At 41.5% G+C, this 19187-nt stretch overlaps 1 protein-coding gene across 3 annotated transcripts in view; it reads right to left on the bottom strand.

The window, feature by feature from the left end:
* CERT1 (ceramide transporter 1) overlaps window positions 1–19187 on the bottom strand; it is a 131497-nt gene that overhangs the window by 26187 nt on the left and 86123 nt on the right. For all 3 annotated transcript variants that reach the window (XM_024997293.2, XM_059890241.1, NM_174765.3), the window contains 1 exon segment: window positions 232–318. In XM_024997293.2, coding sequence (XP_024853061.2) covers window positions 232–318 — 87 coding nt within the window.

The following is a 19187-nucleotide window of genomic DNA, read 5'->3' on the forward strand; positions in this document are numbered from 1 at the left end:
CAGAATATTTCCATTCAATTTCATGTTATTTATGCATGCTTCGTTTCAACAATTATTAGTCTTCTTTCTATTGCTTGAAAATTGATCAATGAAAAAAGTGACTTATAAAGGTGCTTCTATATTTGTAGACTCAATGTAGTTCATTTCTTAGGTTATTAGGATCATGATTTCAAATTCTATTTATATGAAATATACATCAAGGATTTAAAAAAATTTTTTTAATTTACATACCTGTTCTTCTATTTTATCTTGTCTGTCAAGAGCAGCTTCAACAGCATCAAAGAACTCCTCTTCATTAATCAAACTGTTTGGGCCTTCCTATTTAGACACATGGAGAGGGAGAAAAAAGCAGCTGATTCAAGAAAACAGAAAACAGTGATAGTCCTGGCATTAACTCTCGGAGAAAATTTAGAAGTGAGCCGTCAAACATTTTGGAACCAGTTAGTACACTAAGGTAATACACAAAGATGAACAACATATGTTCTATGCAAAACCACTAGTGTTACAATTAATTCATTCACTTGGTACTCAAATACTTACTATATATTCACCAAGACTGTGTTAGGGCAAATATAGTTAGCAGGGGGTTAATGAACTATGGCCAATATGCTCTATACAAAATCACTGGTGTTACAATTAATTCACTCATTTGGTGAGTGAATTCACTCAAATACTTACTATATATTCACCAAGACTGTGTTAGGGCAGATACAGTTTAACAGGGTTGGTGAACTACATGGCCAATTCTAGTCCACTGTCTACTTTCAGAATGGCCTTTAAGCTCAGCATTTCATTTTTAAGTGGTTGAGAAACAAGAGAGTAACATTTCAAAGAATTCCTGGTGGTCCAGTGGTTAGGACTCTGCACTCTCCCTCACGAAGGTCCGAGTTCAATCTCTGGTTGGGAAAGTAAGACCCCACAAGTGGAGCGGTGTGCCCCCAAGCCCAAATCATGACATGGGAATTGTATGAAATTAGGGCTTTACTGGGACATAATCACGCCCATTCATTCATAGACTGTCCGTGTCGGCTTTCATGCTACAGTGGCAGAGTTGAGTACCTGTGACATGAGTACTTGTCAGAAACCATATAGAATTGCAGGGAGGTTTTAAGTACAAAGTTGCAGAAGGTCTATAGCCGATGAAAAGTACCAACAGGGTTTCTGAAGGGGATCTTCCTAAGTAAAGACAATTACGTCATAGAGAAAAAAGTTGAACTAATGCTTGAAAGCCTGCTTAGAACAGTAAAGCAGTGGCTCCCAATCACTTGAGGAACTGCCTGGGGAACTTATTAAAATGAAAAGTCCCAGGCCCCAATTCACAGAAGTTACTTTTTAGTAGGTCTTGGGTAGAGCCAGGAATATGCATGTTAATAAGTCCTCCTAGTAGTTGTAATGCAAGTAGAACCTCAGCTGCATCACAAGATAAAAATACAAAGAATAACAGCAAAAAGGAAACAAGCAAGGTATGTACAAGCAAGGTGTCTTGCGGTGATAAAACACATTTAAGTGGACTGAACAACAAGTAGACTACAAGCGGAACAACAGCGCTATTGGGGTCCAGAGGAGGCTACCTCATGGTTCTTAATGGCATATTGAGTATTTTGAATTAAATTTACATAAGAAATGGCCGATGCAAGAGGAACACTCTGACACTCCAATCTCCCTGAAAACAGGAAACAAATCTCATGTGAAACGTGCATTCCCTGCATCCAGAGGTTGCTTTGTTGTTGCTGTTTAGCTGCTAAGTCGTGTGACTTCCGATCGCATGGATTATAGCCCGCCAGGCTCCTTTGTCCATGGAATTTTCCAGGCAAGGATATTGGAGTACGTTGCCATTTCTTCCTCCAGGGGACCTTTCTGACCCAGGGATCAAGCCCTGGTGGATTCTTTACTACTGAGCCACCATCCGAGGCCCTATCATCCTATCAATTCCTCAAAATTTTATTGTTTCTTTGTTGAATGAGCATAAAAGCTGAATGCTTTGGCCTCTTTTTAGGTCCCATTTCTGTGAGACTCCGCCATGCAGATGAATTAAAATTTGTTTTTCTCTTGTTAATCTGTCTCATGTCAATTTTATTATTAGTCCAGGCACAAGAACTCAAGGAGGGTAGAGGGGGGAATATTCCTCTCCCCAGCAGCTTCATATTATGGTTAAACTGAAGGCTGAAAAGGCAGGCTTGGGTTTAAGTTTCCTAAATTTTTAAATATACAAAATAAGACAAATGAACTATTGTGGGTCTGTCTGGAATCTTCCCAATTAAGACTGAAAATTCCAAGTCACCACAACTCCATTAAAAAGTCTGTAGTAACTCATCTCTACCCTGCCACAGCCTAGGGCCCCACAAGAAGAGCAGGAGGAACTGTGCTCTAGCGCTTCTGTTATTTGGCACAGGCATATCAGAAATCCTGATTCAGTGCAACAGTTCTAGAGGGTCATGAAAGTCACTTCAAAACCCCCCTGAACTTTTTAATTTAACTACAACACACATAAAAGTGCACATCTCAATGAATTACCAAAATATCTGTTTGGCACGTGGATTATTCTGAGCTAGCTAAAAACAAACAAAGGCCTGAAAGATTCAGGAAGAAATTCTGATTTTCCCCTCTCATGATCTAAAAAAGTTTTAGACAAAGTTTCTGTGCCGAGAACACAGCAATCACTAGAGAGATCTGCACGGAATGTGGGCTAGATGTTATGAGGGAAACTCAGCAGGATCTACAGACCAGAGCCTGCAGTGTGCCACATTTTCTGTGTGGCCCAGCAAACAATGGTTTACCAAACATCTGCTTTTCCCTCTTCATGTGAATTACCTTACCCGTCTTTTAAGTTCCAAACCACTATGTCCCCATCTTTTGTCTTTAGCTGAAGATGCTATTTAAGGTGAGAATTTCGGCCATTTTGGGGAGTTACTCAGTTTCCCTGGATTTTTCCCACATAGACATATCATTAAACCTTGATTTTCTCCTGTTCATCTGTCCTGTGTCAATTTAATTTTTTAGATGAGCCAGAAAAAACAAAGAAAGGTAGAGGAAGATTTATCCCTCCCTAACATAACCATCTAATGACCAGCTATATCATGAAAGAGAGTCCTGCAAGACGCCCTTTATAAAGCCAAAACATTTCAGACACTCAAATGTCAACAGAATCATTTTGGTCTCTGTTGATGTTACAAAACCATAAAATACCAAAAATCTATTCTGAACTCAAATGTTTTCTAATGATTTTTAAATTCCACTGATCATAACCACATCTATACTTTACGAAGTTCTAATGCTCATTCAATCTATTCAAGAGTCAGAGTCTCAGGAGTCTACCAATTGGGAACTACAGTGCTAAAAATCTGAGAAAGAACTGGAATAAATTTTCCTTTATTAAAATACTTAAGTTCTCACGGCAAAAAAAAAAAAATTGTAAAAATGTAAGGTGACAGATGTTGTGATCATGTTACAGCATATATGTATACTGAAAGTTGCTCAGTCATGTCCAACTCTCTGCGACCCCATGGACTATACACTCCATGGAATTCTTCAGGCCAGAATACTGGCGTAGGTAGCTTTTCCTTCTCCAGGGATCGAACCTAGGTCTCCCACACTGCAGGCAGATTCTTTACCAGCTGATCCACAAGGGAAGCCCAAGAATACTGGAGTGGGTAGCCTATCCCTTCTCCAGCGGATATTCCTGAGCCAGGAATTGAACCAGAGTCTCCTGCATTGCAGGTGGATTCTTTACCAACGGAGCTATCAATTCAGTTCAGTTCACTTGCTCAGTCATGTCCAACTCTTTGCGACCCCATGAATCACAGCACGCCAGGCCTCCCTGTCCATCACCAACTCTCGGAGTTTACCCAAACTCATGTCCATTGAGTCAGTGATGCCATCCAGCCATCTCATCCTCTGCCGTCCCCTTCTTCTCCTGTCCCAAATCCCTCCCAGCATCAGGGTCTTTTCCAGTGAGTCAACTTTTCACATGAGGTGGCCAAAGTACTGGAGTTTCAGCTTCAGCTTCAGTCCTTCCAATGAACACCTAGGACTGATCTCCTTTAGGATGGACTGGTTGGATCTCCTTGCAGTCCAAGGGACTCTCAAGAGTCTTCTCCAACACCAGAGTTCAAAAGCATCAATTCTTTGGTGCTCAGCTTTCTTCACAGTCCAACTCTCACATCCATACATGACCACTGGAAAAACCATAGCCTTGACCAGATGGACCTTTGTTGGCAAAGTAATGTCACTGCTTTTTAATATGCTATCTAGGTTGGTCATAACTTTCCTTCCAAGGAGTAAGCGTCTTTTAATTTCATGGCTGCAATCACCATCTGCAGTGATGGAAGCCCATATATGTATGTATGTATGTATGTATGTGTGTGCGTGTACCAAAGCATTACATCGTACACCTTAAACTTACACAATGTTATATGTTAATTATATTTCAACTAAGTTGTAAATAAATAAATGTCCTCTGAAGTAAAAACAAAAAACTTATCTATCTCATTAAGCTTGCCAAAGGAAAGAGCTATTTATTGCTAAGTCTATGGGACACTGCAGAGTCTTTATCTTACTTGCCCTATTAGCAGAGTTTCTTATGTTAATGATCTTCATTGGTGCCCTCATCCTCCTCAGTTCAGTCAGTTCAGCTGCACAATTGTGTCTGACTTTGTGACCCTATGGATTGTAGCACCCCAGGCCTCCCTGTCCATCACCAACTCCCGGAGCTTGCTCAAACTCATGTCCATCAAATCGGTGATGCCATCCAACCATCTCATCCTCTGTCATCCCCTTCTCCTCCCGCCTTCAATCTTTCCCAGCATCAGAGTCTTTTCTGAGTCAGTTCTTCACATCAGGTGGCCAAAGTATTGGAGCTTCAGCTTCAGCATCAGTCCTTCCAATGAATATTCAGGACTGATTTCCTTTAGGATGGACTGGTTGGATCTCCTTGTAGTCCAAGGGACTCTTAGAAGTCTTCTCCAACACCACAGTTCAAAAGCATCAATTCTCTAGCACTCAGCTTTCTTTATAGTCCAACTCTCACATCCATACATGACTAGTGGAAAAACCATAGCTTTGACTAGATGGACCTTTGTTGACAAAGTAATGTCTCTGCTTTTTAATACGCTGTCTAGGTTTGTCATAGCTTCCCTCTGGGATTTGTAATTTCCCAGTCCTCTTAGGCTTCCCAGGTGGCTCTACTGGTAAAGAATTTGCCTGCCAATGCAGGAGACATAAGAGAACAGGGTTCAATCCCTGGGCCGGGCAGATCCTCAGGAGGAGGGTACAGCAATCCACTCCAATATTCATACTTAGAGAATCCCATGGACAGAGAAGCCTGGTAGGCTATGGCCATGGACAGAGGAGCCTGGTGTGTTACGTAGTCTGTAGGGTCACAAACGATCAGACATGACTGAAGCAACTCAGCATGCACTTGGGCTTCCCAGGTGATGCCATCTGGGAATGCACCAGCCAATGCAGAAGACACGGGTTCATCCTTGGGTCAGGAAGATCCCTTGGAGTAGGGGAATGGCAACCCACTCTAGTATTCTTTGCCTAGAAAATTCCATGGACAGAGGAGCCTGGTGGGCTATAGTCCATGGGGTTGCAAAGAGTTGGACACAACTAAGCATTCACCTATGCACTGGGAAAAGCAAGCACTTTTTCAGGTTCCCGAGCAGGTTCCTCCTCTGTCTACTCCGTAAATGTGAGTGCTCCTCAGGGTTCCACCTTTGCTCTCCCCACAGCATTCTTACTATTTCTATGACTTCAGTCATCATCTGAAGATTCCCAAGTTCACAGCCTGTCATCTCACTCCTAAATGCAGATCTTTACATCTAATAATACATAAGATAGACTCCTCATGTGAATGTTTAAACTTATATGCACCAGGTCTAAAATCTGTTCTTCCCTCTCCACATCAATATGTCTTAGGCAGAAACCTGGGCCTGTTCTTGAAATCCTTTTTTCCCTCATTCAGTTACCACATACTACTTTCCAAATACCTGATTTGTCTATGTACATTCCTACTGTTCTATCCGAATTTAGTTCAGTTCAGTCGCTCAGTCGTGTCCGACTCTTCAAGACACCATGAATCGCAGCACACCTGGCCTCCTTGTCCATCACCAACTCCCGGAGTTCACTCAGACTCACATCCATCGAGTCAGTGATGCCATCCAGCCATCTCATGCTCTGTCGTCCCCTTCTCCTCCTGCCCCCAATCCCTCCCAGCATCAGAGTCTTTTCCAATGAGTCAACTCTTCGCATGAGGTGGCCAAAGTACTGCAGTTTCAGCTTTAGCATCATTCCTTCCAAAGAAATCCCAGGGCTGATCTCCTTCAGAATGGACTGGTTGGATCTCCTTGCAGTCCAAGGGACTCTCAAGAGTCTCCTCCAACACCACAGTTCAAAACCATCAGTTCTTCGGCACTCAGCTTTCTTCACAGTCCAACTCTCACATCCATACATGACCACTGGAAACACCATAGCCTTGACTAGATGTTGGCAAAGTAATATCTCTGCTTTGGAATATTCTATCTAGGTTAGTCATAACTTTCCTTCCAAGGAGTAAGCATCTTTTAATTTCATGGCTGCAATCACCATCTGCAGTGATTTTAGAGCCCCCAAAAATTAAGTCTGACACTGTTTCCACTGTTTCCCCATCTATTTCCCATGAAGTGATGGGACCGGATGCCATGATCTTCGTTTTCTGAATGTTGAGCTTTAAGCCAACTTTTTCACTCTCCCCTTTCACTTTCATCAAGAGGCTTTTTAGTTCCTCTTCACTTTCTGCCATAAGGGTGGTATCATCTGCATATCTGAGGTTATTGATATTTCTCCCAGCAATCTTGATTCCAGCTTGTGCTTCTTCCAGTCCAGCGTTTCTCATGATGTACTCTGCATATAAGTTACATAAGCAGGGTGACAATATACAGCCTTGACGGACTCCTTTTCCTATTTGGAACCAGTCTGTTGTTCCATGTCCAGTTCTAACTGTTGCTTCCTGACCTGCATACAGATTTCTCAAGAGGCAGGTCAGGTGGTCTGGTATTCCCATCTCTTTCAGAATTTTCCACAGTTGATTGTGATCCACAAAGTCAAAGGCTTTGGCATAGTCAATAAAACAGAAATAGATGTTTTTCCGGAACTCTCTTGCTTTTTCCATGATCCAGCAGATGTTGGCAATTTGATCTCTGGTTCCTCTGCCTTTTCTAAAATCAGCTTGAATATCAGGAAGTTCACAGTTCATGTATTGCTGAAGCCTGGCTTGGAGAATTTTGAGCATTACTTTACCAGCATCTGAGATGAGTGCAATTGTGCGGTAGTTTGAGCATTCTTTGGCATTGCCTTTCTTTGGGATTGGAATGAAAACGGACCTTTTCCAGTCCTGTGGCCACTGCTGAGTTTTCCAAATTTGCTGGCATATTGAGTGCAGCACTTTCACAGCATCATCTTTCAGGATTTGAAAGAGGTCAACTGGAATTCCATCACCTCCACTAGCTTTGTTCATAGTGATGCATTCTAAGGCCCACTTGACTTCACATTCCAGGATGTCTGGCTCTAGGTCAGTGATCATACCATTGTGATTATCTGGGTCGTGAAGATCTTTTTTGTATAGTTCTTCTGTGTATTCTTGCCACCTCTTCTTAATATCTTCTGCTTCTGTCCTTTATCGAGCCCATCTTTGCATGAAATGTTCCCTTGGTATCTCTAATTTTCTTGAAGCGATCTCTAGTCTTTCCCATTCTGTTGTTTTCCTCTATTTCTTTGCACTGATCGCTGAGGAAGGCTTTCTTATCTCTTCTTGCTATTCTTTGGAACTCTGCATTCAGATGCTTATATCTTTCCTTTTCTCCTTTGCTTTTCGCTTCTCTTCTTTTCACAGCTATTTGTAAGGCCTCCTCAGACAGCCAGTTTGCTTTTTTGCATTTCTTTTCCATGGGGATGGTCTTGATCCCTGTCTCCTGTACAATGTCACGAACCTCATTCCATAGTTCATCAGGCACTCTATCTATCAGATCTAGGCCCTTAAATCTATTTCGCACTTCCACTGTATAATCATAAGGGATTTGATTTAGGTCATACCTGAATGGTCTAGTGGTTTTCCCTACTTTTTTCAATTTAAGTCTGAATTTGGTAATAAGGAGTTCATGATCTGAGCCACGGTCAGCTCCTGGACAGGATGTGGTCCACTGGAGAAGAGAATGGCAAACCACTTCAGTATTCTTGCCTTGAGAACCCCATGAACAGTATGAAAAGGCAAAATGATAGGATACTGAAAGAGGAACTCCCCAGGTCAGTAGGTGCCCAATATACTACTGGAGATCAGTGGAGAAATAACTCCAGGAAGAATGAAAGGATGGGGCCAAAGCAAAAACAATACCCAGCTGTGGACGTGACTGGTAATAGAAGCAAGGTCCGATGCTGTAAAGAGCAATATTGCATAGGAACCTGGAATGTCAGGTCCATGAACCAAGGCAAATTGGAAGTGGTGAAACAAGAGATGGCAAGAGTGAATGTTGACATTCTAGGAATCAGCAAACTAAAATGGACTGGAATGGGTGAATTTAACTCAGATGACCATTGTATCTACTACGGCAGGCAGGAATCCCTCAAAAGAAGTGGAGTAGCCATCATGGTCAACAAAAGAGTCCGAAATGTAGTACTTGGATGCAATCTCAAAAACGACAGAATGATCTCTGTTCGTTTCCAAGGCAAACCATTCAATATCACAGTAATCCAAGTCTATGCCCCAACCAGGAACGCTGAAGAAGCTGAAGTTGAATGGTTCTATGAAGACCTACAAGACCTTTTAGAACTAACACCCAAAAAAGATGTCCTTTTCATTATAGGAGAATGGAATGCAAAAGTAGGAAGTCAAGAAACACCTGGAGTAACAGGCACATTTGGCCTTGGAGTACGGAATGAAGCAGGGCAAAGACTAATAGAGTTTTGCCAAGAAAATGCACTGGTCTTAGCAAACATCCTCTTCCAACAACACAAGAGAAGACTCTACACATGGACATCACCAGATGGTCGACACCGAAATCAGATTGATTATATTCCTTGCAGCCAAAGATGGAGAAGCTCTATACAGTCAACAAAAACAAGACTGGGAGCTGACTGTGGCTCAGATCATGAACTCCCTATTACCAAATTCAGACTTAAATTGAAGAAAGTAGGGAAATCCGAATTTAAGCTATCTTCAATTCTTACCTCTAATACCGAAAAGAGTCTCCAAGCCCTTGGTCACAACTGTCATCTTCAGTCCACTCTCCTCACTGCAGGAAGCAGGAATGACTTTCTAAACTTTAGATCTGGTAAGTTCCTGTACCTCAAACCCATTGCCTGAGGCAGATTTTTCCAGCCAGTCTTGCCACTCCCTACTGTGTACAGGCCCCACCCTCCACATATAAGTGCTTTGTGTTACCCTGGGGCAAAATGCTCTCTTTTCTTTCTGGGTCTTCAAATGTTTTCTTTTCTATTTGCTTGCCTATAAGCAAATACTTTCCAGGCTATCCACTTGGTTAATAAATACTAAGCTCAGTCCTTCTTAAGGTTTTAGCTCAGATGTTACTATACCTGGAAGCCATCCCTGACTTAATATCCTCCCAGTGTTAAAGTGTTTCATAACAAACATTATTCTAATCACCCATTAACTACTCTGTGTTCCCATTATATATGTACTTAGTTGGATTCCCCTGCAGCTTGGTGGTAAAGAACCCACTTGCCAATTCAGGAGACACAGGTTCAATCCCGACCCTCCAGGGTCGGGAAGATCCCCTGGAGAAGGAAATAGCAACCTATTTCAGTACTCTAGCTTAGGAAATCCCATAGACAGAGGAAACCGGCAGGCTATAGTCCACCAGGTTGCAAAGAGTCAGACATGACTTACTGACTAAACAACAACAACAAGGTCCCTGGGCAGGATCCTTGTTTGTCTTATTCTTAAAATATCACCCATGCCCAGCAGGGCTTCCCTGATGGCTCACCTGGTAAAGAATCCACCTGTAATGCAGGAGACCTAGATTTGATCCCTGGGATGGGAAGATCCCCTGGAGAAGAGAAAGGCTACCCACTCCAGTATTCTGGCCTGGAGAATCCCATGGACTGTATAGTCCATGGGGTTGCAAAGAGTCAGACACAACTGAATGACTTTCACATTCAGTGTTTATAAAACCAAGATAAATGATGATGACGATAATGGGCTTTTAAAATTTCATTAATGATTTTAAAGTGTTTGCTTGTTCACTTTTATGCCTAGCAGTGTCTTGCATTAGTTATATCTTAAGGAATGGATTTAAGATTATAATTTCTGAGGCTACAGAGGACAGAAACAGCTAAATCTTTGTTCAGTAACTAGTACACTGTGATTGTTTGATAAGAACAAAACAAAGTCAAAGTTTGAATTAGTGTCTAAAATCCAATGGTTCAAAACTTGAAAAGGAGAAAAATGTGTAAGAACAGGCACTAGTTTAAGGATTATATAACTTGAAACTACAGGGATTTGACATAAAATTTGTATTTTATGACAAGAAAAAAATTTAAACATAGAAAAAAACTTTTCTCTTCCCTTTGGCCCCCCCTTTCCCCTCCATTATTTATTATATATCTGCATTATGCATCATGACCAAATCTTCCCCATCAGGAAAAATACCTGCCTAAGGGCTTCCTTCGGAGAAGGCAATGGCACCCCACTCCAGTACTCTTGCCTAGAAAATCCCATGGACGGAGGAGCTTGGTAAGCTGCAGTCCATAGGGTCACTAAGAGTTGGACACGACTGAGCTACTTCACTTTCACTTTTCACTTTGCCTGGAGAATCCCAGGGACGGGGGAGCCTGGTGGGCTGCCATCTATGGGGTCGCACAGAGTCGGACACAACTGAAGCGACTTAGCAGCAAGGGCTTCCTTGATGGCTCAGCTGGTAAAGAATCTGCCTGCAATGCAAGAGACCTGGGTTCGATCCCTGGGTTGGGAAGATCCCCTGGAGAAGGGAATGGATACCCACTCCAGTATTCTGGCCTGGAGAATTCCACAGACTGTATAGTCCATGGGGTCGCAAAGAGTAGGAAATGACTGAGGAACTTTCACTTTTCAATCCTAACGCAATAGTTTCCTAGTATCAACAAGACAACTCCTAAAAAGATAAACTTCTTTCTTGATCCTGTAAGGCATCACATGACATCACTTTATTCCGGTAGAACTGGGTTGTGCAAACTGTCGATATTACATCATTTGATGTACTGCTCCCATCTCAAGTTATTCTACTATGCTTTGACTTCTAATGGGCACAACAGTTCTCCTCAATTTGGCTTGAATACAATTTTCCATTTCTTTCTCAGACAGACTGATTAATTTTTATCAACATGCATGGTTTAGCTGGCAGGATGTCAGAGATGCCCACTAAATGACACTTGGGAGTCCACACAGAACCCATGCTCAGTGACAAGCATGGGCCCACAGAGCCCCACCAGCTTACCAGGACTCCTCAGGTGTTCTGGTGAGCTCTCCTAGAATCCAATCTCATAGTTTGAATGACGATCCTGAAAATTTTATTCATGCTATTTCACTTCAGATTTGGAGTCTCAAGGGGCACTTGTGCACTTCTTAGGCAGGACCTAGGGATTCTGGACAAGGGGCCCAGGGAAACACAGATGGCTGGGTATTTGTTAAATTTGGCTTAAATTGAAAAAAAAAAACAAAAAACAAAGGTTGATATATGGTCTGAACAAAGCTTTTGTTAGTGAAATGAGAGAATGAATTACTCAGCTCTGAGAATAAGGGAGTTCCACTACAATCATTAAGTAAATTAAGTAAACACTACTCATGGGGGGAACTGAGGGGAAGCACAAGCGAGGCTGATCACCTATGGTCCAGGCACCAGTGGTAGCTGCAGGCTGTCACAGGGAGAACCACGCCCTGCGAGGTGAGCTCCTTGGGGCCAGACTCAGAACAAGCACACATCTGATCTGACACTCTGTCCTCAGAATGTTCTTCAGATCATATCTCATATCCCACATCTGAATTAGGCTACAAAATAGTGAGAAATTGTGCCTTACAGCCAAACCCTTTGGGTGGGCAGTCACCACTGGGAATACCAACTGGGTTTATGTATGCTTGCAAGTTCTTAAATGCAACTAGAATGACTTCAGCCCTGAAATGGTCGAAATAGGTTCTTTTAGCACTTCCAAACTGATTTTTTGCAACAGCAGTAAGTTTTTCTTTTCTAAAATTATATTAGCAGGGAAAAATATTCATCAGGCTACCTTCTTAGACCCTTTGAGTGGGAAGGTCTACTAAATTGTTAAAATTTTACAGAGTTCTCATCTTAAATATCGTACCTATTTTAATTGGTAAACATAAGCCCCCAAAGACTTCAAAATTTCAAGTCTCATTGAAAGATTTGTTGTAAAAGGCTAAAAAAAAGATTAATGATATAAAAGGTACCTAAAACTTTAACTACTGTTCCCCACTATTAATAATCTTCCGTCTGAATTGCCTTTCTACTCACAAAACACTATCAAATGGTTACTTTTACAACAGGAACACATGAGGCTTGTAGGCAAGCCTCTTCAGATCAAAGGCCAAACAAGGGCCACAGTTAGAATTTCTTAAAACCAGGGAGAATCCTCAAAATTGTTTACAAATGGATTACCAAGTTGGGAGGTGGGAGGCCAATGGTCTGACTAAACTGACCATAGGTGATACTTGAAGCCTGACAGAATTCGAGAGGGCTAGCTGGGAAGAGGCTCTCCCCCCCACCCCGCCCCCTGTAAGCTAAATGAAGGAAAGAAAGATTCCAACAAAAGTGAATGGGTATGTCAGTCCTTTGCTGGTGTCACTGAGATGGCCACCCAATTCTTTGAGAAAGGGGGCGGGGGGGGGAGCCAAACCAAAAACCTTATTTTACAAATCTAGCCTTTACAGCATCAGAAGGGTAGCTCCAGAAACAACCCAAAGCCCACCAATCCTTTTACCACTCCCAAAATGTCCCCTAATTATCTTAAGAGGTTTGTAAATAAAGGAAAAAAATAATAATTCTGGCCTTGAGATGGGGTAAATAACTTGTTACTTGACTTCTCAAATAGAAATGTGAATTGTCTCTCATCAGTCAGTTCAGTTTAGTTCAGTCGCTCAGTCGTGTCTGACTCTTTGGGACCCCATGAATTGCAGCATGCCAGGCCTCCCTGTCCATCACCAACTTCCGGAGTTCACCCAAACTCATGTCCACCAAATCGGTGATGTCTCTCATAAATACTAGCAAAGAGTTTAACAATCTAAACAGGTGATCTTGATTTGTTCCATTTGGCAGAAACCCAAATAGAATTCAACCTCTTTTATAACTGATGGATTTTACATCACTACAACTGATTTTTGGCTGAAATTCAGTAATATGTGTGTTTACTCGTATCTCTATATAAGTGCTGTAGATGTGTGGTACTGTCAGAATTATTTGGTAAAAGAGCTCTATTTAATTGGTTTAAAGGCAATTAAGCTCTTATATAAGTACTCAGAAATATATAAGAACCTGGTCAGAATGAATTTCAGGTTTATATGGTCCATGATATATTTAGTACCGACTTTATATATGTTTTTAAGTTAGCTTAAGCTTGTTTGCTTAACTAATACAGAAATGTCTTTAGAGCATCAGTTCAGTTCAGTTCAGTTCAGTCGCTCAGTCATGTTCGACTCTTCAAGACACCATGAATCGCAGCACACCTTGTCTCCCTGTCCATCACCAACTCCCGGAGTTCACTCAGACTCACATCCATCGAGTCAGTGATGCCATCCAGCCATCTCATCCTCTGTCGTCCCCTTCTCCTCCTGCCCCCAATCCCTCCCAGCATCAGAGTCTTTTCCAATGAGTCAACTCTTCGCATGAGGTGGCCAAAGTACTGCAGTTTCAGCTTCAGCATCATTCCCTCCAAAGAAATCCCAGGGCTGATCTCCTTCAGAATGGACTAGTTGGATCTCCTTGCAGTCCAAGGGACTCTCAAGAGTCTTCTCCAATACCACAGTTCAAAAGCATCAATTCTTTGGCGCTCAGCCTTCTTCACAGTCCAACTCTCACATCCATACATGACCACAGGAAAAACCATAGCCTTGACTAGACGGACCTTTGTTGGCAAGGTAATATCTCTGCTTCTGAATATGCTATCTAGGTTGGTCATAACTTTCCTTCCAAGGAGTAAGCGTCTTTTAATTTCATGGCTGCAGTCACCATCTGCAGTGACTTTGGAGCCCCCCAAAATAAAGTCTGACACTGTTTCCACTGTTTCCCCATCTATTTCCCATGAAGTGATAGGACCGGATGCCATGATCTTCGTTTTCTGAATGTTGAGCTTTAAGCCAACTTTTTCACTCTCCCCTTTCACTTTCATCAAGAGGCTTTTTAGTTCCTCTTCACTTTCTGCCATAAGGGTGGTATCATCTGCATATCTGAGGTTATTGATATTTCTCCCAGCAATCTTGATTCCAGCTTGTGCTTCTTCCAGTCCAGCGTTTCTCATGATGTACTCTGCATATAAGTTAAATAAGCAAGGTGACAATATACAGCCTTGACGGACTCCTTTTCCTATTTGGAACCAGTCTGTTGTTCCATGTCCAGATCTAACTGTTGCTTCCTGACCTGCATACAGATTTCTCAAGAGGTAGGTCAGGTGGTCTGGTATTCCCATCTCTTTCAGAATTTTCCACAGTTGATTGTGATCCACAAAGTCAAAGGCTTTGGCATAGTCAATAAAACAGAAATAGATGTTTTTCTGGAACTCTCCTGCTTTTTCCATGATCCAGCGGATGTTGGCAATTTGATCTCTGGTTCCTCTGCCTTTTCTAAAACCAGCTTGAACATTAGGAAGTTCACGGTTCACGTATTGCTGAAGCCTGGCTTGGAGAATTTTGAGCATTACTTTACCAGCATCTGAGATGAGTGCAATTGTGCGGTAGTTTGAGCATTCTTTGGCATTGCCTTTCTTTGGGATTGGAATGAAAACGGACCTTTTCCAGTCCTGTGGCCACTGCTGAGTTTTCCAAATTTGCTGGCATATTGAGTGCAGCACTTTCACAGCATCATCTTTCAGGATTTGAAAGAGGTCAACTGGAATTCCATCACCTCCACTAGCTTTGTTCGTAGTGATGCATTCTAAGGCCCACTTGATTTCATATTCCAGGATGTCCGGCTCTAGATGAGTGATCACACCATCATGATTATCTTGGCTGTGAAGATCTTTTTTGTACAGTTCTTCTGTGTATTCTTGCCACCTCTTCTTAATATCTCCTGCTTCTGTTAGGTCCATACCATTTCTGTCCTTTATCGAGCCCATCTTTGCATGAAATGTCCCCTTGGTATCTCTAATTTTCTTGAAGAGATCTCTAGTCTTTCCCATTCTGTTGTTTTTCTCTATTTCTTTGCACTGATCGCTGAAGAAGGCTTTCTTATCTCTCCTTGCTATTCTTTGGAAGTCTGCATTCAGATGGGTATATCCTTCCTTTTCTCCTTTGCTTTTCGCTTCTCTTCTTTTCACAGCTATTTGTAAGGCTTCCCCAGAAAGCCATTTTGCTTTTTTGCATTTCTTTTCCATGGGGATGGTCTTGATCCCTGTCTCCTGTACAATGTCACGAACCTCATTCCATAGTTCATCAGGCACTATATCAGATCTAGGCCCTTAAATCTATTTCTCACTTCCACTGTATAATCATAAGGGATTTGATTTAGGTCATACCTGAATGGTCTAGTGGTTTTCCCTACTTTCTTCAATTTCAGTATGAATTTGGCAATAGGGAGTTCATGATCTGAGCCACAGTCAGCTCCCAGTCTTGTTTTTGTTGACTGTATAGAGCTTCTCCATCTTTGGCTGCAAAGAATATAATCAATCTGATTTCGGTGTCGACCACCTGGTGATGTTCATGTGTAGAGTCTTCTCTTGTGTTGTTGGAAGAGGGTGTTTGTTATGACCAGTGCATTTTCTTGGCAAAACTCTATTAGTCTTTGCCCTGCTTCATTCCGTATTCCAAGGTGAAATTCGTCTGTTACTCCAGGTGTTTCTTGACTTCCTACTTTTGCATTCCAGTCCCCTATAATGAAAAGGACATCTTTTTTGGGTGTTAGTTCTAAAAGGTCTTGTAGGTCTTCATAGAACTGTTCAACTTCAGCTTCTTCAGCGTTCCTGGTTGGGGCATAGACTTGGATTACTGTCATACTGAATGGTTTGCCTTGGAAATGAACAGAGATCACTGTCTTTTTTGAGATTGCATCCAAGTACTGCATTTCGGACTCTTTTGTTGACCATGATGGCTACTCCATTTCTTCTGAGGGATTCCTGCCCGCCGTAGAAGATATAATGGTCATCTGAGCTAAATTCACCCATTCCAGTCCATTTTAGTTTGCTGATTCCTAGAATGTCAACATTCACTCTTGCCATCTCTTGTTTGAACACTTTAGAGCATAATACTTTTATTATACTTAAATTTACTAGAAATCAAATAAAATCTTAGTGTTCCTGTTAGAAAATTTTTCAGCAAGTAAAAATAACAATATGATGAAACTTTTAACCCTTTAGGAACAATTTATGTTTTGGGTATGTCTATATAAAATACTCCTTCTAGATTTTGGTAACTTGAACTTTAGAGTTGCGCTTAATTAACTTAAATGGAATCCATTGCATACCCAAGTTGTTTCCAAGTAAGATATTCGGACATTATTTACAGAACACAGGTTTCCTTTTGCAGAGAAACTTCTAAAAGGTACTTAGAGGATTATTAATATGATGCTGCATTAAGACATTTTCTGTAAGAAAGTGAATGTTTTCTAGGAACAAACAGTATTTATAAACTTGCCAATCTAAAGAATAATGTAAAACACAGTTTATAAGTGCTTACTTTTTACTAGAAACTAGGTTTTAAGGTTAAGAATTATAATATATATAACTAAAGCTACTAAAATATTAAAGGAAACTGCGGGGAGCGAGCTCCGCCCCTGGCAAAGGTCATGAGGAAGGAGGCTTGGCATACGCAAAGGCGGGATCAAGCCTCAGGAGTCTCCCTGGAAATTCTCGAGCAATCTACCCCCAACACCAGAGTCTGCCTACTTTCTGCTTTGTGCTTTCACCTACACCTCTGACTTTACGGGGGGCTGTCCCCCACTACCTCTCTGAAAAAAGAGTTAGCTTACAGCTCCAGTTAATAATTCTTGGGTGTGACAGTGTTTCAACCTACAAACTCCTTTGGAAATCCTCTAGCCTGCCTGAATAGGTTTTTCCGGCCACGTGTGACTGTTCAGAGCCTCCCAACTGTGAGAGGCAGGAGATGTTCTAAACTGTCTAAATACAGATTCCTTTGAGCAGTTAAAAGATTGATTAGAAATTGTATTGGTGAAGGGATTTTCACTTGTTGGGCCAATGTTTGCTGCTAAGTTTCCATATCCCTTATCTGCTGTGTCCCTGGCAGTGTATTGATTAATATAATTGGTGTAAGTAGTAGCTTTAATGTTTGTAACCTGGGACCCTTGAGTTAATTCTTTTTCTTGTTATAGCCCACCACACCTTTGCTCTGTAGGAATGCAACTTTATCTAATGCTTTTTGGAGGCTGGCACCTGACTTTAGAATAATCACCTTTAGAGAAAAAGGCCTCCGGGCTAGAAGATGATGCAAATCACCTAAACTTTTGCATATGATAAGTTTGCAGGAAGAAAGCCTGGCTTACTGCATGACTCTACCCCTTCCCCCATTATCCTCTATGCATAACTTAAGGTATAAAAACTACTTTGGAAAATAAAGTGCGGGGCCTTGTTCACCGAAACTTGGTGTCACCATGTCGTTCTTTCTCTTACCTTCTGGCTGAATTATTCAGCCTCTTTTCTCCACTGAATTTCCTCACTGAGCTATCCTTATTTCAGCCTCTTTTCTCCACTGAATTTCCTCACTGAGCTATCCTCATTCTATTACTCTTTATATCCTTAATTAAAGTTTAATTAAGCAGTTGTTTCCTGATCCTCGCCGACGCCATCCCCGCTTCGAATTCCCTGGATCCACCCCGGCAGGAAACATTTTAGTATGCAAGGAAGATGGGAAGCATGTTTTCACTAAAAGACGATGAGAGGGACTTCAGGGGTGGTTCAGTGCCTAAGAATCCACACTCCCAATGCAGGGGACCCAGGTGCGATCCCTGGCCAGGGAACTGGATCCCAGATGCTGCACCTAAGAGTTCACATGCCACAACTAAAGATTACATGTGCCCCAACTAAGACCTGGTGCAGCCAAATAAATACATAAATAAAAAATTTTAAATACATGAATAAAAAGTATGAGGAATGGAAAGGCTTTTTTTAAAAGGGGAAGACGGGATAGTTTTGTCTTAGAGCTAGCTGGTTGTTTCTGAATGGAAATAAAGGAAAAAATAATACGGATACAGAAAGCCGTTAAAGGGTTGAGGAAAAGGAATACTGAGAAAAGAGTTTTGTACATGGTTGGGAATGGCTAAGATAAGACTGAATTAAGAAAGTGATTTTTAAAGGTAAGTATACGAAACTTGAATTTAGTTTTCTCTCTGAGAAGACAGTTTCCTTAAAATACTGAGCTGCTTTTAGTAAGAGTGTGAGTTTCTTTGCCTTTTGGTGATTTACGACAACCTTTGAGCTCTTTTACTGTCGTGCTGGTTAAATGACACTGACCTATGATCCTATTTAACCAGGTTTTTGAAAGTTTTTGGTATTTTTGACAAAATTTCCAAAGATCAACTTCTAAATGAAGTTCACCGGACCTTTAGTTAACGTTGAAGTTTTTCAAAGGGCCCCTGGTATATGTTAAATTATTTGTTTTCTCTCCATCTCAGAGAAAAGATTAATTAACTATTAGGCTTATTTGGTATGTTAAATTACATGGCAAGTATTGTCAAATTTTAGTGGTGATAAAACTTCTGAGGGCCTATTAAATGGGTAAATGTTATTACTAGAAAGTCTAGCTTCCCTGGTGGCTCAAACGGTAAAGAATATGCCTGCAATGCAGAAGACGCAGGTTTGATCCCTGGGTTGGGAAGATCCCCTGGAGGAGGAAATGGCAACCCATTCCAGTATTCTTGCCTGGAAAGTTCCATGGACAGAGGAGCCTGGTGGGCTACAGTCAATGGGGAGTCTGATGGGCTATAGTCTATGGGGTTGCAAAGAGTTGTTTATGACTGAGCAACTAACTCTTACTTTTGTAGAAATTC

The sequence above is a fragment of the Bos taurus genome, chromosome 10, assembly GCF_002263795.3.
Source record: "Bos taurus isolate L1 Dominette 01449 registration number 42190680 breed Hereford chromosome 10, ARS-UCD2.0, whole genome shotgun sequence".
In the NCBI taxonomy this organism is placed as follows: domain Eukaryota; kingdom Metazoa; phylum Chordata; class Mammalia; order Artiodactyla; family Bovidae; genus Bos; species Bos taurus.